General features: G+C 42.5%; 1 protein-coding gene across 1 annotated transcript in view; it reads right to left on the bottom strand.

The window, feature by feature from the left end:
• Window positions 1-1,058, bottom strand: part of LRRC43 (leucine rich repeat containing 43) — an 8,998-nt gene extending 7,940 nt beyond the window's left edge. Inside the window, exon 1 of the mRNA XM_009321231.1 lies at window positions 1,035-1,058. Within this exon, the coding sequence (XP_009319506.1) occupies window positions 1,035-1,058 (24 nt within the window). The remainder of the gene's footprint in view (window positions 1-1,034) is intronic.
• Between the last annotated feature and the right edge of the window lie 10,713 nt (window positions 1,059-11,771).

Here is an 11,771-nt window from a genome sequence, read left to right as displayed (position 1 = left end):
GGGCGGCCTCGTGCAGCATTTGCAGGGTGCAGCGTCAGCCCTGTCCCCTGGCCAAGGGCCTGTTGCATGGCATTTGCCATTTCACTTATCTACATCCTGAGTGTCACTCAAGTTTCAGGGAGGAAGCAGTCAGGTTCTCAGTTAGCTGTAAAAGTGCTGCTGTTCATCCGCGTGGAGGGTGCTGCCACCACAGCAGCGCAAGACCATCGGAAAACAAAGTTCACAGCTAAAAATACCAGCTCCTACACTTGGAAAAAGTAGACGAGCCCCAGGAACAAAAGCCACAGCTCTGCCTCAGGTCAGATTCAGGTCTCCGCACTCTGAGGTTTATTTGCTTTTTCCAGTGATAGGTGTTGAGGCAATGGCTACAAATTCCATTTTAGGGAGCCTACAGAGCAGCATGTGTCAGCAAAACTTCACTAAATGAATTGCAGATGCTCTGTGGCATCTGGCGGTTACGTGGTGGAAAGCTGAACTTCCACTTGGGTTCGGTTTTACAGGACGGATGCCGATCTGCTCCCTTATCAGCTCAGCAGCTTATTATAGCTGCGTACAGATAGCATGTGCAGAGCATGCACATGCCGAGAGATAGTTGCATGCCATGGAGTGGAATAACCAGGCAAACTGTTATCCTCAGCTCAGCAGAAAATGAAGTCAAATCTTCTAAAAATCTTTGAAAAAGCATTACCAGTGGTTGAATCGTGTTTCGTGGAAAAGCCAAACTGTAAGAATGCTGGTTCTCTTATTTGTATCACTGTTACAAATAACTGGGCCCCATCGCCATTGGTGCTGCACAAAGAGATGTTCCCTGCTCTTGGAGGAAGACCGGCTGCGATTCCTTGTCTGTCCTCCCTGGCTGTACCTGTCTGGGGCAGCTGGAAGGGGACTGGCAGCGGCCGATGCCCAATGGTGTCTTGTATGTGCAAGCTCATGCACCTTCCACACATCTTGCAATGCGCTGTGGGGCACTAACCAGCTGCATCTGTCTTTTTTGGTGCTTCCAAACAAGCAACCCTCCAAGATCACCCTTCTACCTGAAAGGAGCCATCTGTACCCATCGTTGCCTTTGTAGGGATGTTCCTAAAGAACACCCTGCACAGAGAAACATCTATCTCTCTCTCTCTCTCCATTTTACCCCCAAATAATAATAAAAACCTCAAATAAAAGTGTCTGCCAGAACTGTCCTTTTCTGGTCCTTCTCCAGCACTCTGCTGTACTGTCTGCTGCCTCATGCCATAGGCCATGATAACTCATTCTCTTTCTTTGCATTATTTAACACTTGGGAACATGGGTCGTGCAAGAAGAAATGCTTCCCTGTGGGATGGCTGCATCCCTCTGCTTGGCCACCCGGGGTTCCCTCGCAGCACGCGGCAGAACCACGTTCAGTTTGTGAATCTCTGTTATTGTGGCTTCAAGCAAACAATGGAGGCCTGATGTTACAGGCTGGTGGGACTCGAGTGCGACATGGTACAGGGGAAATGTCCGTTCCCATTTCAATCTCTGGGAATCAGTTCAGCCTGGAGAACAGTCCTTGTACCAGTCCCAGGCGCTTCAGAGGAGTTCATGCGCACACCAAGCTCTTTATTTTCAGAGACAGATTATTTCACATGGAAAAGAGAACTGATTATTTTGACACCAAGCTGTTTTCTTGAAAGTTTTCTGGTGGCTTGACAAACGTTCATCTTTCAATCTATCACTAGGTTTCAGGCGTATCTTTTATCACAGAGGTGGGAAGCACAAGTGTGTATGTGTCACTTTGCATTTTCACAAAGGTATGCTCATAGGGGTTTCCTCTGCCCTCCTTTCCGTCCTAAACTATCAGTAGCTCTGCAGGTCCTCTTCTGATCACAGCCTCATACTTGTAAATCCTAGAAACAATTTTTCTGTTTTGGCATGTATGAGAATTTCCTGCATTTAGTTACTGGAAATGGAAAATAGCCTCAGGGGAGTTAGAGAGATGGGTGACAGAGATGGGGAGGTGGGATCCTGGACATCCTCTGCTGGATTACGTGAGGAGGTCACGCCTCGGGGACAGGGTCTTACAGACATCCAGCAAAAGGATATGTATGTTGACCTGGAGGCCTGACCTGGCTTGCACACAAGCCCCTCATGGCTTTTTCACTGCCAGCTTTAGCCCATTGACCTGCAGGAGAAGGTTGCTGGCTTTGGGCACCAATGATGTGCTTGCATGCTTCAACCATGTTTTTAAAAAAAACCAGAGTTTATGTTCTAAATCCTACATTTTGAAGAGCCAAGGATTTAGATGGGATGTCTAAGCCAAGCGTCCCGAACTCCTAGTCAAACAGATGATACGGGACACCATCTGTGTCAGTCTGAAACTGCACCTAGATCACAATCAGTGAAGACGCATTTGAAGCAACTTTTGATGTAATCTTTCAAAAAAGAAAAAAACCCAAACTATCACCCACAAAAAAAAAACCATGGAGGAGCTGCTGACGCAAAACTCCACGGTATTTAAATGCAGCTTGGCTGTCCACATCTACACCACTCCAGGCAACCAGCAGCTTGAACACCAACATCCGGCAAGCTTTCAGCCAAGTCAGCTGCTCTCCAAGCCCGCCATGAAACGCCAAGCAGGTGGGTGCAACTTAACCTTGCTACATGTTGTAAGATTGCATTGGTTGATGTTCATCACTAGCTCAGCCACTTAATATCGATACGCTTTAGAAATTTATCATGCTGCACAAAACCAGGAAGTTTTGCAAAAATGATGTAGAGGCTTGAGACTAATCATTGTATTCTTTGTTTGTTTTTTTTTGTTCTTTCCCCTCTTCATTTGAATGCAGAGATCAACAGGTTTGCAATCTTCCTCTTCTGTTCACTGGTTCCTTTGGGCTCCTTGGCACCAACAGCCACCTCAGAAGAAAGCAAATCTACTACAGGACAGAGACAGAAGCGTTTTATTACCAGAATAAAGCCCTTAGCATCAGTGATAGAAAAGCAAGTGACTGACTTGTTTAAAAACTACGTAAGTGTACTGTTTTGCATTTGCTGTGCCTATGTCTGTGGAGGAATCTCTTGAATTATTATAAAACACTAGAAATACCACCAGGAAAGAAATATTTGGGTTAGAACCTAAAATAGTCTCTTCTCTGTATTCCATGCAAGAAGGAAAGCATTTACATTGCATTATTTTAAGGCAGAGTTGGAGCAACATCTAGGACAGCTGGGGAAAGCTTGGGCAACTGTACCTCAGCTAACTGCTAGCTGTGAACTTCCAGACTAAATGCATTGCTCTTTCTCGGTCTCCCGAGTCACGCTAGGCTTGAAGCAGGCATCTTTTTGGATGAAACTAGTCAGATCACTGGAAAAAAGGAGAGAATTGCCTTGCTCTTCGGTCTGATCCTACTACTAGAGCATTCAGGAGCACTTCTGCCGAAAATCCTGCTCAGTCTGCCGTTCCTTGGAGATGGTAAAATGTGCACTGAACCTAAGTGTCAATATTTCAGACAAATTTCAATTCCTGGGAATGTGTTCCTAAGAGTACATTGATAAAAATCAATGTAAACATTTCCCCTGAATTCATTCTTGAAATGAAAACTCTCTCTGCTGAAACAGATGAAAATATGCCCAGGTTGAAGCAAATCTCTTGCATGAGTAAATTTTGCCCATATGGCAAAGTAAAAAAAAGACAAGACTTAAAAAAGCTGAAAACAAAGCCAAGCAGGCTATTAAGATAGAAAGTACTGCACAATCATAGCCACAGATAGCGTGCAATACCTACTCGATAAAAGGAGCGTAGGTGTTAATACAGCTATTGAACAATAACAAAAAAAACCCCAAGCATACACAAACTGAAAGACAGGTGTGTATGTGCCTAGACATTCAAACGTGAAGCAACTACCAGGAAAGATGTAAACCAAAAGATTGATAATTTCTGTCTCCTATTCCTCCCCTACAGAATGAATGTAGCTCTGTAACGCCCAAAACTCTGAGCTGGTTAGCTGCTGACTTCCGAGCCAAAGACATGGTGAAGAAAATACCCGAATGTCCAGCTTTCGATGCAGATTGCTGCAGTTTCCACGTTTTTTATGACATTTTGCGAAACGTGAGAAACGATATAGAATCGATGTGTGGTAAGAATGTAACTCGGTTTGTTGATGCAAATATCAATCAGCTAACTGTGACATTGAGTGAACGAGCTGCACTTTACACCTGCAAGAACAAGGACCTCCCACAGATGGATCATAGCCAGGTCCAGAACATGGAAACAGCAGAGAAGAAGACGTACATCTGGTGGGTTTTACAGAAATATGAACAATTTATGCAAAATACAACAAAAATGTACTCTTCAGCAGAAATGTAATATGCCAGGATGAAAAAACAACTTTAAGATACTAGAGGCTTGACTAAACGTGTAGTATGTGATCAGTTTGATGCCAGGAACAACATTGATAATGTTCTTGCTATTCTACATATTATAACTATATAATCTAGTTTAATTTAATGTTTAAAGGACTAATGTCTTAAGTTATTGATCCTATTTATTATAAAACTATTTATACTGTTTTATTTGCAACAGCATATAAAAAGGATGGACTAACGTAAGTCAGGGTGATTTAATTAACCAATCATGACACAAATAAGCAAACAGGAAAGCATGATTTCAGTAATTTAATGTTATTTATATCTTGCAATTATTTTTCAGAAAAGTTGATTGTCAGTAGACTGATTTTCTGCCAGTGAATTGTATTTATGATTTTACATAATACATCTATTTTTATAAATTTATTTAAGCAATTACATAGTTTACATATATTTATTCAGATTTTTAACTTTTATATTTTAATACTGAAAGGGACGAATGATATATTTGCTACTTAGTAGGTGAATGGTTTTACTCATTTTCTGTCATTATGTTTGGATAGAACCTGGAATTTAATTAAAATGAGATTAAATAAAACTAATATTGCTGGATTCTCTTTTTACTACATATTCTTTTTTACAATATTTTTTGCACTGAAAACCTAGTGTTTTGTTAAACAGCAAACTGAACTAGTTGTTTCTGGTCCATATGTTAAAGATATTAGAAACAGCACATATCCTCCTTTCCCATCCATTTTTATTCATAGACGTGAAGCAGTTTTGTTTCTTAAGTTCCTAACTGGTTTCTTGTTTGGGTGGACCAGTGGGTAAATTGTTTTCTAATCGGCCCCCGCTTCTGAAGGTTGAATTATTGTGGCTTCTGCAACACAGCTCCAGAGTCCAGTTTAGATTTACAAGTTTTCATGGTTCACGGCCAGCACCAGCTCTGCTGAAAACATGCTGGATTCGCTCAGACACAACCACCGCACCGAAACATGGCTGAGCTAATTACCACTCCTGGAGCTGGTAACAGAGCAAAGGCACTCAAATGGTCTGGGAACAACAGGACTTGTTTGTCCTTTATTTTGTATCAACTCCTGATTATCCCAAATAATGGGAAGGTTAATAACAATACAATTATTTTAGTCTAAATTACCATACAAAGTTCAAGCCAGTCTAAGCATTAGAATCAGTTCCAAAATTAACATTATTTATCCATTAAAAAATCGGTTCCAAAAATTATTTATCTCTATAAAAAAAATAATTTGACTTGAAACGCCCACTTAAAACACAAGTAAAGGATTACTCCTTTCTGCTGCTATCCTGTGTTCATTGATGGTGATCCATACCAGCACACAGCCCTGTGCAGGCTTGACTTTGCTCAAAGTACTCAGATTTGTGTTCAGAATGTCCAGGGAATTGCAGCTGGATTGAGCCCCTGCGTCCCAGTGGCACCAGGGCTCCTTCTCTGCGAGGCTGTGAAAAGCCCAAGAAGAGCTGGAGCAAGGGATTTTGGTACCAGTTCATCTCCTCCATCCTCCTTTCAGATCCTCTCAATGCAAAATACATCAGTGCCCAACTCACCCTTCTGCTGTGGTGGTTCTTCAAGACAGTGCTGTTAGTGCCGATGCAGCTGTAGCTTTTCTTCCTCCCGTTGCTGGAGAAACGTTGTGGCCCTGTACTCCCCAGACTCCTCCAGGAAGAGTGGTTTCTTGACATCAACTGAGTCACTGCCAGTCCCCAAAAAGCACCAGTCTGGGGGCGGTAAAAACGTATTCTAGTTTCCTGAGAGGAACAGAGGGACCAAGCTCCTTGCTGGAGCCGGGGGAAGAATTCCTCCCAAACAGAACCAATTTCAGACACCACTATGGAGATGTCACATAGTGGTGACAGGCAGAAGGATGCGGGCAGATCTGAGACCGTTACCCTGGTTTCTGACGTTAACACAAGTAGCATGGCTCTCTCTTTATTAGTGCCACACTGGCACACCTTGAGTTCAAAGAACGTTTTAATAAACCACCTCTCTGACCTGCGTGACCTTCGTGCAAGTACGGTGAGTCCAAAGGTGGGTATTTGCTCATGATGTCTTCTGCATCAGAAAGGCACCTGCCAGTCCTGGAAGTCTCAGTGCTAACCCCTGTGAGAAGCAGACACACACTGGTGGCTGGGGCACTCTCTCAAATTACTCTGCTTAGTTCCAGGTCTACCAATTTTTCCAGGGTCCAAAAGGTGCAATTTCAACCTCATATCCTTAATTTTTAATAGAGAGAAGAGTGAATGGAAAAGGATCACTGACTGGGCATGTGCTTATCCCCAAGGCAGAAGCAACATCTGCTGACCTCATCAGGTAGGGTCAGCAAACCACTACAAGCAGGAAGACATTTACATCCTGAGGGCTTAGACATCGCCATTTCCAAAGGTTGACACAAACCACTTAAACCTTGCTGAACCAGAGGATTACACAGGGCCACTCCCTACGGTTTCTTCTCTCATGCACATCTTTTCTTTTACCTTCTGAATATGTAAATAGCTAAATGAAAGTGTTTTCCTTGGAAAGGGAAACAGATTTCCTCAGAAGCTCAAACAAGATGTTGAAATGAGTCAGATGGTCTGTCCCAATTCACGTCATGGGAAGAGCAACCTGAAAAAGAAAAGAGTTGTTCCTCGCCATGGGGGCACAGAACTGTACTGCCAGCCCTGCAGACTCAGCTCACCTCGAGAGTCTGAGCTCAGGCACACAGGATGCATGCTTGAAGTAGGGAGACACAAGCTTATGCAAAACTGTGGCAAGCCGCTGTTCTCCTCACATGTCCTTGAAAGAGAACGGTGCTTTGCCACAAGAGTTTGGGATGCAGCAAGGCAGATAGGCTGGCTGATACCAGAACATCAAACTTCAAAGGGCTGAGGTCAGGAAGTGATGACCAGCACCTCACTGAGGAGTCAGAATGAGAGTGTAAGCGCATGCCTAGGTAAGCGAGACAGAAACAGCAACTGCAGATAGTCTGATGCATAAAGTGACACAACTGTATCACTAAAGCACTTCTGACATCTGCATTATGCTCATTTCTGCAAGCTCATATAGCAAACAGCCACTGACGTTGACAGATAGAGTTTATTTAGGTTCTGTAGGCAGTCTATGGATGTGTAGCTGCTCAGGTACTGTCCTTTCATCTATCTCGATACAGTTAGTTCCCTGCCAACCTTGGGCAGATGTAGAGCCGTCTTCTTTGATAAGCTCTTCCCACTTCTCTGAGAAGATGGGGCAGCTTCAGAAAAGGGAGGGACATTGAACAGATTAGAGTCACATGCTGGATAACTGAGCTTGGACTGCATAGTAAAGAGAAGACGTGAGAGCCAACAGTAGCCCTAATGCAGAGGTGGTTGTGTGGCTTCCTTTGCAAGAAACTCTCAGGACCTCTGCTGCCCACGCCCAAGGCAGAGTGCTCAAAAGCTCATGCTGAAGCCCAGAGATTCTCAGAAGATTACTTGAGCATTCACAGAGAGAAAGGCTCAGACAAGGCACTCCCAAGAGGAAAAGGCTGCCAGCCCCAGACGTAACAGTGTGACAACATCTGCAAATCTGTAGCCTTCCTGGTGCAGGATCATCAGGGCTCAGATAAATCCTTCTCAGCCCTGGAGGGCTGGAAGTTGGGGGATACACCTGCGCCACATGGTGCATCTCTGCTGTGATAATGAGGTAGTCACCGGCAAAGCTTTCTTGACAAGCTATTCCCCATTTATCCTGATTGAAAATGAAGCTGTTGGCTTTCAAGGCCTGTGAGGAATTCACTGTTGAGATGGAGGAGTCACAGATGGGTGTTGTAAGAAGTGTCAAAAGGGCAGGCAGCAGCAGGACTTAGGGATGTGATGAGTCTAATCTTTTGTGGGTTTGTTTCCATTTTGTGATGGAAAGGCGTTGGGGTTTGCGATACACACACCTTGTTCTGAGATAGGAACATGTTAAACATCTCTCTGGATGACAACAGGGACTGTTCTGTGTTTGCACACAGGGAACTTCCCCAACACCCAACTATTCATTGCCTGCCCACCTCCTGGTGATGAGCACACTCAGGAGGAAAAAGTCCTCAGGGATGAGAATATGCATAGAAGAGCTCTTGCTTGAGGGTAAATCCAGGTTAAAAAAAAAAAAAAAAAAAAAAAAAAAAAAAAAAAAAAAAAAAAAAAAAAAAAAAAAAAAAAAAAAAAAAAAAAAAAAAAAAAAAAAAAAAAATCTAGTGAGCATTGCTTTCCTTTCTTTTACATACAAGGAGAGCCCTGAGCTGTTTGCCCATTGAAGTGCCAATTCCCTTACAGCAGTGATTTCATTAGACGTAACTTCCACAAGCGAGTGTAGGTCCGCTTTTGGCACTGTTCAAGGATTAGCAGAATCAGCCACAAAAACAAGCCATTTCAATAACTGTCTTTTGGCATATCAGCTACAGTTATACTAGCCTCACTGAAATCACCACAAAATCAGTAGTAAAGAAACAGCACTCTCCAGCCACAGCTTCCTCCCAGAGAAGTTTGATAGAATCATTGCAGTAACATTGGCATTTGTATACTTGGTTGAGAGTGAAGTCAGGCTGAAGCGTTGGTTTATCGCTGTTGAAATAGCACTGTTCCTCCCAGAGAGGTTTGATAGCATCGTTGCAGAAACATTGGCATTTATATGCTTGGTCAAGAGTGAAGTCAGGCTGAAGTGTTGGTTTATCGCCTTTTAAATAGCAGTGAAGAATCACTGCCTTCTACCAAAATGCTTTATGTGAGATTAAGCTAGAGATACTAAAAAAATTAAACGCAAACAGAGTAAGCAAACTGCTATACCTTCTCCTGGAACCACAGGCCTGACTCATCAAAAGTTCTCATGAGCTCTGTTAAGTCAAAGCCACCAATCACAAGGATGAGATTAACCAGCATCAACTCCTGCGCAATGATTTTAAAATAGCCTCAGTCACCCAACGCTGCTTCCACTAGGCAAGAAAATCCAATATACCAATGAGGTGACAACTGAAGCATAGAGAGCTGAAGGGTCCTACCGGGGAAGAAACAAAAGTCAGTCATTAACGGCAAAGATGAAATGCTGTTTGTTTCATTTTTTTAAATGGACTTAAGCAGCTCAATGCCTAACACTGACATCAGTTCCATGGGAATACCGTGCTATCCAGTCTCAGTGCTGCTCTGTGGAGTCCCCTGTCCAGGCAGTATGTCAGCCAAGAGCCCCAAATCCAAGCCTGCAAGAAAATAAGACCATCAGGGCTGAAGGCATTGCTGCAGCCCCTACAGGCTTAAGAGTTTTACCTTTCTTGGAGAAATACCAGGGCTACCTTTGAATTATTAGCCTGTGAGAAGTAGGTGCAGAAATAAATAGATGTTTGCTTAGTTTTGTCAAAACAGCTCGCTCTCACTGTTATGCTTAATATAATTAACAACAATAAGGGTCTGATCACTTTAGGAACACATCAGAACGTCAATACTTTTTGAAAATTATGTTATGCAAAATGTGAGCAGGCTCACTGGTTATTTAGGGTGAAGAAACATGTACACTCTGCAGACACCTGGACTTGTGGAGATGGTACTTTAGCCCACCTGTTCATTCCCAGTCTCTAAGTTGCTTCAGTGAAGGGGAGCAGAGTTGACTACAGAGGGTAATTTTCAATTTTTGCTAATCTGGCTAACACTTACTCTGGTGAGACAGAGAACAACCCAGCACAGAGCAAATACAGCCTGGTGGCCAATGCATGAGAAAAAAAAAAAAATCACTTGTAAGCTCCAAGTAAGCTCAGAGTGAGTTGATTCTTTCAGTCAAAAAGGGCCCAAGGGGCATCAAGTTTCTTAAAAGCAGTCCAAGCTTCAGAAGCTCAACAGAGGATACAAACCTTGCAATGGGAAAGCCAAACACACAGGTCCCAAAGGGGTAACTTCAGCATTGCTAATAGGGAAATGAGCTCTTGTCACCTTTCAGACTCGCAAAAAGCATGACAGGTGCTAGTCCTGGCCCAGGAACAATTCCACTTACCATTTCCCCACATCCAGTTAGAAAATAAAGGCATTACAACCAGCTTCTTCCAAAAAATAACCTTTATTGTTTTGGTTGTAAATATAAAAAATGCATTGCACAATTTAACAGACCTACTGAAAAGTGCTACATATCAACAGCACAACAGAAGTTGTGTCATGCAACAGAACAGGAAACCTAGGCAAAGCAAGAACACAACCTGAAGTCCTCACATACCTCCAAGCTTCTTTTTTTTTTTTTAACAAGAATGAACTCCATTCACTTAAAACACGTTTACATACAAGGTTAGAAGAAGAAAAAGAGCAATTTATTCATTGTATTGTTAATTAAAAGGCTTGCTCCTAACATTGATATCTTTTGATTCTAAGCCTTATTCATGTTGGAAAAGTTCAGATATAAAAGCAGTTCAGACAATGGCTAGAAAGTCATTCTATTATATACCTAAGATGTGTTTCTTTGTAACTGAATCAAGTTTTATGGATCAATCTACAATTTGGTACTACTACTTCCGCTCTAACACAGTAAGTGAGCATGAAATCCAACCAAGGATGAAACAAAAGGAAACTTGAGCCCTTAACTGATGTTGTAGGAACAATATTGGGGCCCTATAAAAGAAAAAACCCCAAAACAAATGATGTCCTCTGAAACTCAGGTGTATAAAGGAGGAGTAATAGGAAAATTCCTGTTGCCTCACCTCATCAAAAAACCTCCTAAGAGTCATCAACAGTTGTCCATAGTTCTTCAAGATTGGTATGACTGAATCCCTAAAGCACCTAAAGCAGGTATCATCAGCCTTTTGATTTTGGGTGTTTTTCCATGCAATGAAGGTGGAAAGGAACCAAAAAAGAAAGAAAGAATGAAAGAAAGAAAAAGGTCAAAATAGTTAACAACCCGTTCTATTTTCAGCAGTATCTTCTAGTTGGCAACATCAAGGCAAGAATTATCCACTCCAGAAACAAAGTGAAATAGCTTTCAAATAATTTGTACTACAAAAGCATTATCTTACTGAATGTTTCCGCAGTGAGCTTCCCTCTCCTGCTCTCCAACTGCTCTTCAGGAGTTTTGGGCTTTAAAAGCAACCAAAACAAAATTTACCTGCCCCTCTCACCCCTATCACACTTGCATACACACACTCTCAAGGGAATGTAAAAAAAAACAAACCTGAAGATACAAAGTAAAGGGATATTATTTTCCAATGCAATTTGACAGCCCTTTATCTTTTCAAGCCATTCCAGATTTAAAGATTTAAGCATTTGCATATTTACTGGGTTTCTGTCAAACTTCTGCCATTAAATGAGGTACTTAATGCCTTCTTTGCCTCAGTCTTTAGCAGGCAGACTAGTTATCCTCAGGGTACTCAGCCCCCTGAGCTGGAGGACAGGGATGGCGAGCAGGATGAACCCCCCATAATCCAAGAGGAAGCGGTCAA

The sequence above is a fragment of the Pygoscelis adeliae genome, unplaced genomic scaffold, assembly GCF_000699105.1.
Source record: "Pygoscelis adeliae isolate BGI_AS28 unplaced genomic scaffold, ASM69910v1 Scaffold93, whole genome shotgun sequence".
NCBI classification, from domain to species: domain Eukaryota; kingdom Metazoa; phylum Chordata; class Aves; order Sphenisciformes; family Spheniscidae; genus Pygoscelis; species Pygoscelis adeliae.
The sequence above is the reverse complement of the archived record's forward strand: the minus strand, read 5'-3'. Positions and strand labels throughout refer to the sequence as shown.